At 43.4% G+C, this 16,201-nt stretch overlaps 1 protein-coding gene across 1 annotated transcript in view; it reads right to left on the bottom strand.

The window, feature by feature from the left end:
* Positions 1-16,201, bottom strand: part of LOC124622010 (semaphorin-2A-like) — a 766,524-nt gene that overhangs the window by 173,100 nt on the left and 577,223 nt on the right. Inside the window, exon 3 of the mRNA XM_047147562.1 lies at positions 7,396-7,447. Within this exon, the coding sequence (XP_047003518.1) occupies positions 7,396-7,447 (52 nt within the window). The remainder of the gene's footprint in view (positions 1-7,395; positions 7,448-16,201) is intronic.

Here is a 16,201-nt window from a genome sequence, read left to right as displayed (position 1 = left end):
CTCTTCTGCCCAGTGGCAGAACTGTACACGACATTCAAAGTCATCGCCGTGCAATTCCTGGTGCATAGAAATATGGTACGGGTGCAGTCGATGTTGATGAAGCATTCTCAACACCGACGTTTTTGAGATTCCCGATTCTCGTGCAATTTGTCTGCTACTGATGTGCGAATTAGCCGCGACAGCAGCTAAAACACGTACTTGGGCATCATCATTTGTTGCCGGTCGTGGTTGACGTTTCACATGTGGCCGAACACCTCTTGTTTCCTTAAATAACGTAACTATCCGGCAAATGGTCCGGACACTTGGATGATGTCATCCAGGATGCCGAGCAGCATACATAGCACACGCCCGTTGGGCATTTTGATCACAATAGCTATACATCAACACGATATCGACCTTTCCCGCAATTGGTAAACGTTCCATTTTAACACGGGTAATGTATCACGAAGCAAATACCGTCCGCACTGGCGGAATGTTAGGTGACACCATGTACTTACACGTTTGTGACTATTACAGCGCCATCTATCACAAAGCGAAAAAAGTGGTCCAACTAAAACATTCATATTTATTTACGTACTAAACGAATATAATAAATGTAGGTTCCTATTAAAAAAAACGCAGTTGATATTCGTTTGACCTATGACAGCGCTATCTAGCGGGCCTACCATAGCGCCACCTGGTTTCCCTCTTCAAGCTAGACGAGTTTCGTTCTTTGTAGTTTTTTCGTTTGATGCTTATTTCGTAAGATATTTGAGCCGGTCGCTATGAATGGACCACCCTGTATATATTTATAAAGTAATTTACAAAAATCGCTAACAAGGAAGGAAATTAAAAAAGTGCAAAACGGAGGGTAACATCATGAAATCCTCGAGTAATATGGAATAGATGGCTGTAAAAATACTGGGTGTCTGCCCTAAAAGCCGTCAGGTGCATATTCTTTGGTGTTTCAGCAATTTACAACTTCTGTTTTGCAATGGAATGAGCTAAACAAAAACTGCTCATCATATCTTTCATGCGACGCCCAGTGTAGATGGAAATGTCGGTTTGTTGCCTGTTACGGCCAAGAATCGAACTTTTATGTGCCTATTTCTTAGAGTAGACTCAAATCAGTCAAGTGGATTACTCGTTCTATCGGTAAGTATTAAGAGGGGCAAAAACAGGAAGAATAACCAGTACTACGGGAGTGACTGGCCCGTGCTGACTGACACGGACAGGCAATAGGGTTACTTAGTCGCTGCTAGAGTATTTGTTATGCACATGCTTTACTGCCGCTTTTAATACGTATCGATAAAACGAATAACGCAGTAGATTAATCTGGGACGACCAACTGAATGGGCACGTAAAATTGTTTTAAAAATAATTTTGTTTGTAAAGGCACATAAACCGACGCTTTCTGTTGACACTGGGTGTCGCATTAAAGCCGTGATAAGCAGCATCTGTTTGGGCTCCTTCTGGCTACAATTGCAGAAACGAAATTACATATTTCTGCCGAAACACCACAGAAAATGGCCCTGACGACTCTTAGGAGAGACGCTCTGTATGAAACAAACAACATTTGTCAAAACACAAAGTACAAATAGACTCGAACAATATATTATGTGTAATACAACCCAGAACTCATTTTCGCAGTTTATTAAGAGAATTCGCTTATTTCATTTGCAGAAATCACCGATGTATTATGTTCAGGCAAATGAAAACAAGGCAGGTGAAAAAAGTAAGTAAACTGTTTATTGTTTCAAAAGTAACCGCTATAATTGTTAGTGCATTTGTCGCACTGCTAGACAAGGCGTTCCGATACCTTCATGGAAAAATGTCTGCTATTGCCTCCAGAACCATGTTTGTACCCAGTGTGCACGACATTGTTACGAGCAAATCGACTGGCATAAATGTCTTTTTTTTCAGGTCTCCAGAAATATGGAAATGGAATGGGGAGAGATTGGATGTGTATGGAGGACGTGTAAGGGCTTCCCGACGAGACTTCTGTCGCGTACTCGAAGCAACCTTGGCAACGTGGTGGCGTGCCCATTCGTGGCCGTCGGTTTGCTGCGGACGAAGAAATGCATTCCTGTGCACGGTCACGATTCCGTAGGCAGCCGCAAACATTTTTCCATGAGGCAAAGACCGTTTTGTCACACAGTGCGAGAAATGTACGCTACTGCCCCTTAAAATTGCTACACCACGAACATGACGTGCTACAGACGCGAAAATTAACCGACAGAAAGAAGATGCTGTGATTTGCAAATGATTAGCTTTTCAGAGCATTCACACAAGGTTGGCGCCGGTGGTGACACTTACAACGAGCTGACATGAGGAAGGTTTCCAACCGCTTTCCCATACACAAACAGCAGCTGACCGGCGTTGCCTGGTGAAACGTTGTTGTGATGCCTCGTGTAAGGAGGAGAAAAGCGGATTGTAGCCTATCGCGATTGCGGTTTATCGTATCGCGACATTGCTGCTCGCGTTCCTCGAGATCCAATGACTGTTAGCAGAATATGGAATCGGTGGGTTCAGGAGGGTAATACGGAACGCCGTGCTGGATCCCAACGACCTCGTATCACTAACAGTCGAGATGACAGGCATCTTATCCGCATGGCTGTGACGGATCGTGCAGCCACGTCTCGATCCCTGAGTCAACAGATGGGGACGTTTGCAAGACAACAACCATCTGCACGAACAGTTCGACGACGTTTGCAGCAGCATGGACTATCTGCTCGGAGACCATGGCTGCGGTTACCCTTGACGCTGCATCACAGACAGCGCCTGCGATGGTGCACTCAACGACGAACATGGGTGCACGAATGGCAAAACGTCATTTTTTCGGATGAATCCAGGTTCTGTTTACAGCATCATGATGGTCGCATCCGTGTTTGGCGACATCGCGGTGAACGCACATTCGAAGCGTGTATTCGTCATCGCCATACTGATGTATCACCCGGCGTGATGGTATGGGGTGCCATTGGTTACATGTCTCGGTCACCTCTTGTTCGCACTGACGGTACTTTGAACAGTGGACGTTACATTTCAGATGTGTCACGGTCCGTGGCTCCACCCGCTCATTCGATCCCTGCGAAACCCTACATTTCAGCAGGATAATGCACGACCGCATGTTGCAGGTCCTGTACGGGCCTTTCTGAATACAGAAAATGTTCGACTGCTGCCTTGGCCACACATTCTCCAGATCTCTCACCAATTGAAAACGTCAGGTCAATGGAGGTCGAGCAACTGGCTCGTCACAATATGCCAGTCACTAGTCTTGAGGAACTGTGGTATAATGATGAAGCTGCATGGGCAGCTGTACCTGTACACGCCACCCAAGCTCTGTTTGACTCAATGCCCAGGCGTATCAAGGCCGTTAATACGGCCAGAGGTGGTTGTTCTGGGCACTGATTTCTCAGGATCTATGCTCCCAAATTGCGTGAAAATGTGATTACATGTCAGTTCAAGTACAATATATTTGTCAAATGAATACCCGTTTATAATCTGCTTTTCTTCTTAGTGTAGCAGTTTTAACAGTCAGTTGTGTATTTACAGTGATGGCGATTACGTTTGAAACACTAACAGTTTACTTACTTTTTTCCATCTTTCTCGTTTGCTCTTGACTGAACCTGATAATTACCTTTCTGTACTCCAGGGTAATCAGTGAGGGCCAATAAAGAGATGACCAAACATTGATCCTATGCCCCTCCCATCTTCGAAAAATTTGTCAGCGTATAAGGACGATCAGCATCGTTGTCTTCCGGAACAGCAGATCGTGCCAAGTCACTTTAAGACGGTGCATCAAAATGGAAAGACTCGTGGTGGCCATTCGAGTCATCCTTACAAGTAAACTGCAATTTCTTGAAGATGTTCAGTTTCTTTTTTTATTGGGAGGTTTGTGATTTCTTAGAATCTTTGTTTCCTTTAGGATGTTGTTTAACTCTTAGTTCGAAGTGTGAGTGACTTTTCTTTGGAGAACAGTTTAATGCAGATGATGTCCCGGCTTTACTTCCACTATGGAACACATTCTTCTTCAGTGATCTCTCCAAGCGTAGGCAAACAGTTCTGGATAGACAAGGAGCAGGTGCATAACAACACTTAGAAAAACAAAGAACTGTTGCATCAGAACAGAAGATGTTCCGTACAATCCGGAAAACTTAGAAGAATATCCATTCTCTTGATAAACAAAAAGTAGCCATTTAAAAAACGGCCAGTGCATAATAAACTAATACTCGTGGAGTATGTTTTACAGCAGTTATAAATGACACTCATCTAATATTTGTTCCAAAAAAAAATGGTTCAAATGGCTCTGAGCACTATGGGACTTTACATCTGCGGTCATCGGTCCCCTAGACTGAGAACTACTTAAACCTAACTAACCTAAGGAAATCACACACATCCATGCCCGAGGCAGGATTCGAATTTGCGACCGTAGCAGCAGCGCAGTTCCGGACTGAAGTGCCTAGAACGGCTCCGTCACAGCGGCCGGCATTTGATAAAAAAATTTGAAAATTTACTTGCCGAAAGTTTACAAGACTGAAACACAACGTTTCTTGAACAGCAAGGAAATCAATGCTGACAAGCTGTCGACACAACTGATAGAGCAACGTGGGAGACGTCACATGTCGCAACAGTGACAGAGAGAAGAGACGAGGTATTAGGTATTGCCGAACTATTCCGTCACACTCGAATCTCCTTTAGTTATTACTTGTTGATCTGTTGTGTACTGTAACGCCCAATAATTTTTCTTTGCTATGCAACGGCGTTTACGCTTTGAATATCCTGACAGATTAAAACCGCGTGTTGCCTACGAGTCCACAAAGTTGAACCATGAAGTTTGCCTATCACGGAAAGCGCGCTGGTCTATTAAGTTATCCATCTACAGGGTGTTTCAAAAATGACCGGTATATTTGAAACGGCAATAAAAACTAAACGAGCAGCGATAGAAATACACCGTTTGTTGCAATATGCTTGGGACAACAGTACATTTTCAGGCGGACAAGCTTTCGAAATTACAGTAGTTACAATTTTCAACAACAGATGGCGCTGCAAGTGATGTGAAAGATATAGAAGACAACGCAGTCTGTGGGTGCGCCATTCTGTACGTCGTCTTTCTGCTGTAAGCGTGTGCTGTTCACAACGTGCAAGTGTGCTGTAGACAACATGGTTTATTCCTTAGAACAGAGGATTTTTCTGGTGTTGGAATTCCACCGCCTAGAACACAGTGTTGTTGCAACAAGACAAAGTTTTCAACGGAGGTTTAATGTAACCAAAGGACCGAAAAGCGATACAATAAAGGATCTGTTTGAAAAATTTCAACGGACTGGGAACGTGACGGATGAACGTGCTGGAAAGGTAGGGCGACCGCGTACGGCAACCACAGAGGGCAACGCGCAGCTAGTGCAGCAGGTGATCCAACAGCGGCCTCGGGTTACCGTTCGCCGTGTTGCAGCTGCGGTCCAAATGACGCCAACGTCCACGTATCGTCTCATGCGCCAGAGTTTACACCTCTATCCATACAAAATTCAAATGCGGCAACCCCTCAGCGCCGCTACCATTGCTGCACGAGAAACATTCGCTAACGATATAGTGCACAGGATTGATGATGGCGATATGCATGTGGGCAGCATTTGGTTTACTGACGAAGCTTATTTTTACCTGCACGGCTTCGTCAATAAACAGAACTGGCGCATATGGGGGACCGAAAAGCCCCATGTTGCAGTCCCATCGTCCCTGCATCCTCAAAAAGTACTGGTCTGGGCCGCTATTTCTTCCAAAGGAATCATTGGCCCATTTTTCAGATCCGAAACGATTACTGCATCACGCTATCTGGACATTCTTCGTGAATTTGTGGCGGTACAAACTGCCTTAGACGACACTGCGAACACCTCGTGGTTTATGCAAGATGGTGCCAGGCCACATCGCACGGCCGACGTCTTTAATTTCCTGAATGAATATTTCGATGATCGTGTGATTGCTTTGGGCTGTCCGAAACATACAGGAGGCGGCGTGTATTGGCCTCCCTATTCGCCAGATATGAACCCCTGTGACTTCTTTCTGTGGGGACACTTGAAAGACCAGGTGTACCGCCAGAACCCAGAAACAATTGAACAGCTGAAGCAGTACATCTCATCTGCATGTGAAGCCATTCCGCCAGACACGTTGTCAAAGGTTTCGGGTAATTTCATCCAGAGACTACGCCATATTATTGCTACGCATGGTGGATATGTGGAAAATATCGTACTACAGAGTTTCCCAGACTGCAGCGCCATCTGTTGTTGAAAATTGTAATTTCTGTAATTTCGAAAGTTTGTCTGCCTGAAAATGTACTGTTGTCCCAAGCATATTGCAACAAACGGTGTATTTCTATCGCAGCTCGTTTAGTTTTTATTGCCGTTTCAAATATACCGGTCATTTCTGAAACACCCTGTAGATACTCACGAGCCGCCCACACGGCTTTTGTCAGTACCTACGTATCAAAAATCGCAGACGCAGAACACAGCTCTCTCCCCCCTCCCCCCCCCCCCCCCTCCGAAATAGCAATCGTAGAAATGAAGGAGTGAAGGTAGGTTGTGAGATGTACGTGGGCTGCTTAGTCGGTAACAGCATTACTTCAGAGAAGAATGGCGCTGGTTTCAAATCTCTGGATTTCACACAATTTGACCTATCAGAAAGTTTCAAGAAATAGTGTGTGAAGCCCCTCTAAACGATATTATGCCGTTAACACCGATCCGAGTAAGTAATCCAGGCGTTTGCGTTAGACTGACTGACCAAGTATAGCCACAGCAAATGCTAAAGGATAACTGCGGTCTGACAGTATTCGCGGTAACACGAACACATATGAACATCTGACAACGTAACGCCAAGAAACTGTATCAAATTAGGTTTACTTTCCGGAGCCATGAATGCAAAAACGGCGTCCTGTCTTCCGGCTTACAGTCACCTGTCTAGAGCTATTTAAATTTGTAAGTTCTTCATTTAAAGGACAATAGGAAGAAGTAGTGCAGAAGAACAGATGTCGGAATAAAGGTAGAAGGAATGAAGGCATGAAGTAAGCTTTAAGGATTCTACGTTGTTCAGCGTTATCTGATGACGAAGGTAGAAAGATAACGAGCATTTAACTTAACACCTAAAGCAATGTTTCAAAACGTCTGGCACAATGTTTCATACTAACTATAATTTTCGCAAGTGTTCTTTTAAATTAGGAGACTTCGTTTGAAACTCGGCTAACATCTCAGTTTCATCGTGTTTAGATAACGTTGTGAACATGGGAAGTTACATTGGTCTTGAATCTATGTGTTAATTCGTAGTGGGATACAAAATATCCAATACCACGCACTAACACGGGTATAAATGTGGGCAGATCCGATGTAACAATGTTCGGTAAAAAACCACTTAGTCTCCTAAATCAGAACTCACCTCGCAGCTGGAGTGGCTGATATTGCTGAGATTTAGCCGGAACACTCGGTCCCTGTAACAATGGAAGACCTCTGTCAGAAATTATCTTTTCATTAATATCAGAAACATTTAAGGAGGATACAAGTAAAATTAACAACAAAATACGACGTGCATTCTACATCAAAGACGGCTTTGCGTCAGTACCTCAGAGCAATTAATTAACTTAATAATTCTGGTATCATGTAATCTATTTTACACTTTACTGTTGTCTCTAAATTGTCGTAACTATCTGAAATGGCCCTTGCCATACGAAAGTCAGGTATACTCGTATACAAATACAGATATACAATAATTTATTACACAAAGGCTTCTGAAGCACATTAACAAGCCTACATTTTATATTTGAACCAACAGATCAACAACAATCAGTAGATCATCTATAGCAATGGTAATTACAACGCAACTGTGAAGACTGGAAGGCTCTCAAATACAAGAGACATTGGAAGCAATGTAATTGTAGGAATTAGAAGTAAGTTAAGTTGTATTTCACAATATTGTCCTCACTAGAACGTATGGATAATGCATAACGTGCAAAGCAGGGGGGACAAATTATTACAGTTAATGCAAAGGGGACTAATCCTTCGTCGAGCTCCATCGTCATGAAAATTGTTAATGGATAGTCGTTCCATATTCTGATAAACTGAGATAGTGTATCTCTCACTGCATCGGGGATATGTAAATAAATGATAGTATGAGGTCTGAAGAAGAATTGAGCCTCTCCTGCTTAATTTAATGAAGTTCACACTTTGAATGTTACGTCGTTGCAAGAGGATAGAGGTGAGTGAAGGGAATTTTCAAGCCTTTATAAATCAAACTCAAATACATGTAAAACGAATTAATGCTGTTCATAATCTATAATTAACAAACGATTACGCCGAATGAGAGCAGGAAAGCACTTACTGTCCTAGCCATACTTTTTGCATAGTTATTTCCGTAATGAGGTCGCACACTTAAAGCAGAATTGGAAAAAGAATGTATTACCATACAGTGATAAGTGTTCCCGCGGTGTAATTTTTATTACTGTGTTGAGAGGAAAGTCATCTGAGTGCTAAATCCGGTGTCGGCACACGGCCTAAACCTCTCCATTACCGCTAAGCCGGTCGATCCCCGCACAACGGCTGCGTCGCTGTTGCCAACACACGCTTCCACTCTATGCGCCAAAATGATTTCTACAGTCTCTCTTCTTGTTGCATTCGTATCTTCTCCCTTAAAACATACCGTAAGAAGAATTAAAATATCCTTGTCCGAACTTTCATGCTTGACTCAAACCACAAATTGATCAATCTCAATTTATTATGGCTTCTCAGACAACGTTGGACTGGTTAAGGTAGATTTTGTGCGACGTAAAAATATGTTGTAAATGTGATTGATATCCTATAACCATACTTTGTTCCTAGACCGTGAGGTCCACGAAGAAGACAGTCTGCCAGAAGGCATAAATTTATGTTTTTAGTCTGTCAGAAACGCTTCAGCACTTTCTATGCTGTTCTGAGCTGCAAAATTAAGTTTCTTTAGAGCTTCAATACTTCTTAGTAACACGCTTCTAGAGCTTCGGTCTAGAGCTAAGATATCCTAGAAAAGAAGCAGTAATAACGCTTACTTAACACATACAACTACAGACATTGTCATAGACACTAACCTTAAATTTAAACATTCATTGTAAGTATTGTACCAATGCTGCAACAATGGTTCTTACGGCCCGTTCAAAGAACTGTGAGTGCATAGCAACGAAGGGACCGTTGTGCTACGTAGCACTGAAGAGCAGTGGAACTTTCCACCAATGAACAATCGAACCATAATAATTATTTTTGACTGTGCATTTGTCCGACTCTTCAAAAATCGAATACAATGGAGACCTGGTATTAAGGTCATATGCAAACAGCACGTCTAGCAGTTTCAGAATTGGCTATTCCACTTCAAGGCGCCCTCTGATGTGTTGTATATCGAGCTAAAACATTTATCTCGCAAATGTACCACAATCTAAAATATTTTCGCAGGAAGTCATATATGGGTAAATTCTGATTCTACCTTACGATACGTGCATGTTGAAATTGTAGTTATCGTGATTAGAAAGAAAGCTGACAGAGAAAAGCGAGAAATTGCGTTTAAAAAATTAAAATAAAAAGAACTTCTATCTTGAATGATGCGGAATGTTATGTTGTTGTTGTGGTCTTCAGTGCTGAGACTGGTTTGATGCAGCTCTCCATGCTACCCTGTCCTGTGCAAGCTTCTTCATCTCGCAGTACTTACCGCAACCTACATCCTTCTGAATCTGCTTAGTGTATTCATCTCTTGGTCTCCCTCCACGATTTTTACCCTCCACGCTGCCCTCCAGTACTAAATTTGTGATCTCTTGATGCCTCAGAACATGTCCTACCAACCGGTCCCTTCTTCTTGTCAAGTTGTGCCACAAACTCCTCTTCTCCCCAATTCTATTCAATACCTCCTCATTAGTTATGTGATCTACCCATCTAATCTTCAGCATTCTTCTGTAGAACCACATTTTGAAAGCTTCTATTCTCTTCTTATCCAAACTATTTATCGTCCGTGTTTCACTTCCATACATGGCTACACTCCATACAAATACTTTCAGAAACGGCTTCCTGACACTTAAATCTACACCCGATGTTAACAAATTTCTCTTCTTCAGAAACGTTTTCCTTGCCATTGCCAGCCTACATTTTATATCTTCTCTACTTTGACAATCATCAGTTATTTTGCTCTCCAAATAGCAAAACTCCTTTACTACTTTAAGTGTCCCATTTCCTAATCTAATTCCCTCAGCATCACCCAACTTAATTCGACTACATAGTTAACGTAATCTAATTAACGACTTGCGAATTCACAGCTAAATTAGCCAGCAATATTACTTGTGTGTAGTTTCATCATACATGCAAGAAATCTTGCTCCACCTCTGTGTGATCACTGCAGTCAATGTTATACCTTGTTTCAGAGGAAGAGCACGGTGGTGATGTGGGCGGGGGAGGGGGGAAGTCGACTGTATCCCACTGAGATATTGTGTCAATAGATGAATATATTTTTCGTCGCCAGATGCTTTTGTTTACGGCTATCAATGTAAAAGTTGCAAAAAATGGTTCAAATGGCTCTGAGCACTATGGGACTCAACTGCTGAGGTCATTAGTCCCCTAGAACTTAGAACTAGTTAAACCTAACTAACCTAAGGACATCACAAACATCCATGCCCGAGGCAGGATTCGAACCTGCGACCGTAGCGGTCTTGCGGTTCCAGACTGCAGCGCCTTTAACCGCACGGCCACTTCGGCCGGCTAAAAGTTGCCTACCTTACCCATAAGGATGATAAAATACACATAAAATGTTTTGGGTATCATATGGAGATACCAAGTACACAGTATGTACACTAATGCAAAAAACTCGCAACACCAAGGAAGAGTTGTGCTACATAAACGAAAGTTAGTAGGTGTCTTTCGACATCTGAAAGCTGTCTATTCAATTTTCGTGGTAGTCACCTAAGAGAAGCGTTAGTAGTGTCAGTATGAGGATGCAAATCAGATTTGCTTCAAATGCATAGGCCGAGCGGTTCTAGGCCCTACAGTCTGGAACCGCGAGACCGCTACGGTCGCAGGTTCGAATCCTGCCTCGCGCGTGGATGTGTGTGATGTTCTTAGGATAGTTAGGTTTAAGTAGTTCTAAGTTCTATGGGACTGATGACCTCAGATGTTAAGTCCCATAGTGCTCAGAGCCATTTGAACCATCCTAAAAACACGGCCATTACTGGCAAGGAGGCAGAACCAGCTTTCATCAGAAAACACAACAGACCTCCACCCTTCCCTCCCATGAGATCCCGCTTGATAGCACTGAAGTCGCAAACGGAGGTGGTTTGGGGCCAGTGGAATGCACGCTATGGGCCGTCTGGTTCGGAGTTGTCCTTGATGTATCCGATCTGTAACATTTGGTTGTGTCACTGTGGTGCCAACTGTCTCTCAAACTGCAGCTGCAGATGTAGTACAATGTGCCACAGGCATCTGCCAAACGCGATGGTCTTTTTACTCGGTAGTGCCACGTTCTTGCGACCGTACGTTTGCGTGGCCACCCCTATCAGCAGTAATGTACAATGACTATATTCCTGTTCCGTCTATCTGCAACATCGCAGAAGGAAATCCAACTTCTCATAGCGCTACTTCACGACCTCGTTCAAACTCTTTGAGGTGTTCGTAATGGCCGGCCGCGGTGACCGTGCGGTTCTAGGCACTTCAGTCCGGAACCGTGAGACTACTACGGTCGCAGGTTCGAATCCTACCTCGGGCATGGATGTGTGTGATGTCCTTAAGTTAGTTAGGTTTAAGTACTAAGTTCTAGGGGACTGATGACCTCAGATGTTAAGTCCCATAGTGCTCAGAGCCATTCGAACCATTTGAACTTAACATCTGAGGTCATCAGTCCCCTAGAACTTAGAACTACTTAAACCTAACTAACTTAAGGACATCACACACATCCACGCCCGAGGCAGGATTCTAACCTGCGACCCTAGCGGTTCGCGGTTCCAGACTGAAGCGCCTAGAACCGCTCGGCCACTCCGGCCGGCTTTGGATAGTAGAAGGCCAGAATGAGATTTTCACTCTGCAGCCGAGTGTGCGCTGATATGAAACTTGCTGGCAGATTAAAACTGTGTGCCGGACCGAGACTCGAACTCGGGACCTTTGCCTTTCGCGGGCAAGTGCTCTACCAACTGAGCTACCCAAGCACGACTCACGCCCCGTCGCAGGATAGCTTCTGTAAAGTTTGGAAGGTAGGAGGCGAGGTACTGGTAGAAGTAAAGCTATGAGGAGGGGGAGTGAGTCGTGCTTGGGTAGCTCAGTTGGTAGAGCACTTGCCAGCGAAAGGTAAAGGTCCCGAGTTCGAGTCTCGGTCCGGCACACAGTTTTAATCAGCCAGCAAGTTTCATAGTAGAAGGCCAGCTGAGGGCCTGCAACGAACCTGTCTGCGTGCAAGACACAGTGAACTTACATCTAGAGTTACGGTCTGGGATGTGGTTTCCTATGACAGCAGTAGAATTCTCGTGATTTTATGACCTATCCTGACTGCAAATTTGTGCATCAGTATGGTGATTTGACCTGTTGTGTTGCATTCATAAACGGCATTTGAGAGGGCGTTTTCCAACATGGAAATGCTCGCGCACGTGTCACTATTCTAACCCAACATGTTCTGCCGAGTTTCGTCATGTTGCCTTGGCCCGCTCGATCACCAGATCTACTCCAATCGAGCACATATGGGACATCGCGACGACAGTTCCAGCGTCATCCATTAACCGTCCCTATGTTGGCCGACAAGGTGCCACAGGCATGGAACTCCATCCCACAAACTGACACCCGGCACCTGCACAGCTCAATGCATGCACATCTGCGTGCTTGCTTTCAACTGTCTGGCGGCTACACCGGGTATTAATGTACTAGAATTTCACATTTGCAACGGCTTATCTCGCGCTTACGTTCACCTGTCATCTTGCAATGTTAATCAGTTAAATGTCTTAGCTAGACAACTGCATTCCCGAAATTTCACTTCTTTACATTCATTATATTTTGCTGTTGCAATTTCTTCTCGTCAATGTATTTTCGCCTGAAGACATACAAGTGTAAATAATGATTCTACTTGACGATATGCGCGGTTTAAAACTGAATGCACCGTGATTAGAAACAAAGCTGACAGAGAAGAATGAAAAATTGTCTTTAAAAAATTGAAATAATAAGTACTTGTACCCTGCACAATGCGGAATATTAATATAATGTAATTAATGACTAGTGAATCCATAGATAAACTAGACAGCAACACTAACAGCGTACAGTTTCAGTATCCATCCACGAAATATTACCCCACCGCAGCATGATACTGCAGTCAACGTTATAACGTGTTTCAGAAGAAGACCACAGGGGTAGCGGGTGGAAGATCAGCTTTATCCCACCGAGTTATTGTGTAAAAGAAACTGGTATATTTTTTCCGTCAGGTTCTTTCGTATGAGGCAATTAATGCAAAAGTGGCCTAGCTTCCCCAGAAAGATGACAAACTACACGTATCGAGATACTGAGAAATATATATACATATATATTCTATCTTTTAAGGAGTAATGTGTCAGAATAGCGAACAGCTTGGAATTAAATTTTTATTAATTGCCACTATTGATCTTATGATGATCATCACGTTCATTTTATGATAACTGATGCTCGTCTCATTGAACGCCATAGCGAACTAATATTTATTTCACTAGCACCTCCGGCGTTTTCCAGATACCTACAATCTGTGGGGCAACTAATGCACAAAATATTTGTTTTATTTATCTACTGCAGATCAGGATATTCAGCTCCTAATACATCGCAATAGGCACCTCACATCCTACATCAAGGATACAGTTATCCTTACATAACTACTAATGGTAATAAATTTGCTTACGGCAGTCATTAATGTCATTAATCACAAAAAGTAATGGTACAGATTAACGTACCTGTTGGTCAAGAAGCGACAAAGCACGTGCCTAGAAGCTGAAAGGTCGCGGGAACAAATCCCATCGGACACGCAATATTTGCTTCTGACATTAGCCTAGCATTCGTCTCCCAAATACGTGAAGGTTCGGCAGAAACGAAAGTAGTACTGATTCCAGGTTTATCTGTGGAATTACTGCGCTACGTCAGGAAGAAGCTGACGTGACCTCAACTGAATGACTTGCACCTGGACTTCGTGCCATACGGAATTACGTGCAGAACACAGTTTTAATACTACGCGAAGAGTCACAACAGCGTACAATGTGCTTCCGGAGTGTGAGAGCCATTATCGATATTGAAGATGAGTGGTTTATAAATATGAAATATAACAATGTTCTTAATGCTGATCCTTGTGGCCCACCCGACATTATGTGAGTCCATCGCATCTGTTTTGATCAGTTCATCTCGATCTATTGGCACGATTCGAAGAGTTTAGGGCTAGCTGAACGTCAGCACACTGGATGCCTGAGAGGCCCCTGTCTGCAAGTGAACAGTGGTGCTCGGTGCGCAGAACGAGCAGCTTCCTGCGCAGTCCCCGCCACGTCATCAGGGAGAGGCTGCGCTGCAGACAGCGCGCTCTTGCGTGTGACCTGCAGCGGCGAAGCGCTAAGGGCCCCAAACTGTGAGCCACGCTGTGACGTCAGCGGCAGTCATTAGGGAGGGAGGGAGAGAGAGAGACGCGCGCCCTTGTGGCCTTCCGCAGTGGCCGCGCTCTGCAATCTGCAGTGCCAGCAGCTGTTCCCACATCACCGCACGCACAGTGTTCGCTGCCCGCAAGCGGAATTACCAGTTCCCAGTACGTCTCCCGGTCAAGTATCACTTTTGTTTTCTTTGCCGTTATTTGACCTACTTAAACGGCCAGTGGCATTAAATGTCGCTCTTCAAAAGAAAAAAGAAAGCAAGAAAGATGCTCATAAACCGTAATGTCGATGGTAAGATCCTCAAAGACGGAGCGCAATCTCAGATTGGGTATTAAAATTGGAAAATTAATTCTGGATGTTTTTGTGAATAAAGCCATCTAGATCGCTCAGTAATTACCTTTATTTATAAAGGTTCTTTGTCTACTCCCATCATCAAATCTGTAATTAAAATTAAATGAATTTAAGAATGAGAGAGAGCCGGCCGCGGTGGTCTAGTGGTTCTAGGCGCGCAGTCCGGAACCGCGGGACTGCTACGGTCGCAGGTTCGAATCCTGCCTCGGGCATGGATGTGTGTAATGTCCTTAGGTTGGTTAGGTTTAAGTAGTTCTAAGTTCTAGGGGACTAATGACCTCAGAAGTTAAGTCCCATAGTGCTCAGAGCCATTTGAACCATTAAGAATGAGAGATGTTAATTATAAATTACCAGGACACAAAAGTTCAAAAATTGAAGATGAAAAAACATATAGGAACTGACTCAAGAGAAACTTAGAACTAGCAAAATATGTCCAAAACGGTGAACATTGTTTTGAAAATTATTAGTTCCGATTAGCGAAATGTTTTCTTAAAACTAAGCTTTAAATTTTTATCCATTGTCGCCTGGTAATGCATAATTAATAACTCTCATTCGCATGTTCCTTTAGTCCTAGTTAAAGATCAGAGACACAGTAGATGAAGAGTCGTTATAAATACAGAGATATTGTAACTGGGCTGCTTCTGTGTTGTCAGAGCTGTGCAGCGCTTTGCATTGGATCTCTGACTGCGTTTTCTTTGTAAGAGACTCTGTGGGTGGTTGGACTCGTTGTTGGAAGTTAATCGCCAGTACTGTTGGGCAGTTGGAAGTTAGTCGGCGGCAGTGATGGAAGTACTTTTGGGCAGTTGGAGGTGAACAGCCAGCAGTGATGGATGTTAAATGTGAGAAGTTGGCATTGATGGAGGATAGAGGTCGGAAGTGTTAGCGTAGGCTAACGATGTGGGAGTATCCGACTTGGAGATTGAAAATTATTCATGATTATATATCTTTATACTGGATGTCAATGACGATATATATTCTTGTTTGAACTGGATGTCACATTATTAAGGTAAAAAATACATTATTTGGTTTGCAGCAAAATCTTTCCTTAGCTAACCACATGCCTATTAGTAGTTAGTGGCTTTAGTAGTTAGAATCTTTTATTTGGCTGGCAGTATTGACGCTCGCTGTATTGCTGTAGTTTGCCTAATGAAGAATTTTGTCAGGTAAGTGCTTAATGTACTGTATGGTATATTATTCTTTTTAGTCAGGGCCATTCTTTTGAATTAATTATTTGAAGCCAGGTTGTAATTTTTTTTTTTTTTT

Source organism: Schistocerca americana, chromosome 7, assembly GCF_021461395.2.
Source record: "Schistocerca americana isolate TAMUIC-IGC-003095 chromosome 7, iqSchAmer2.1, whole genome shotgun sequence".
Taxonomy (NCBI): domain Eukaryota; kingdom Metazoa; phylum Arthropoda; class Insecta; order Orthoptera; family Acrididae; genus Schistocerca; species Schistocerca americana.
This window is presented reverse-complemented; position numbering and strand designations above follow the sequence as displayed.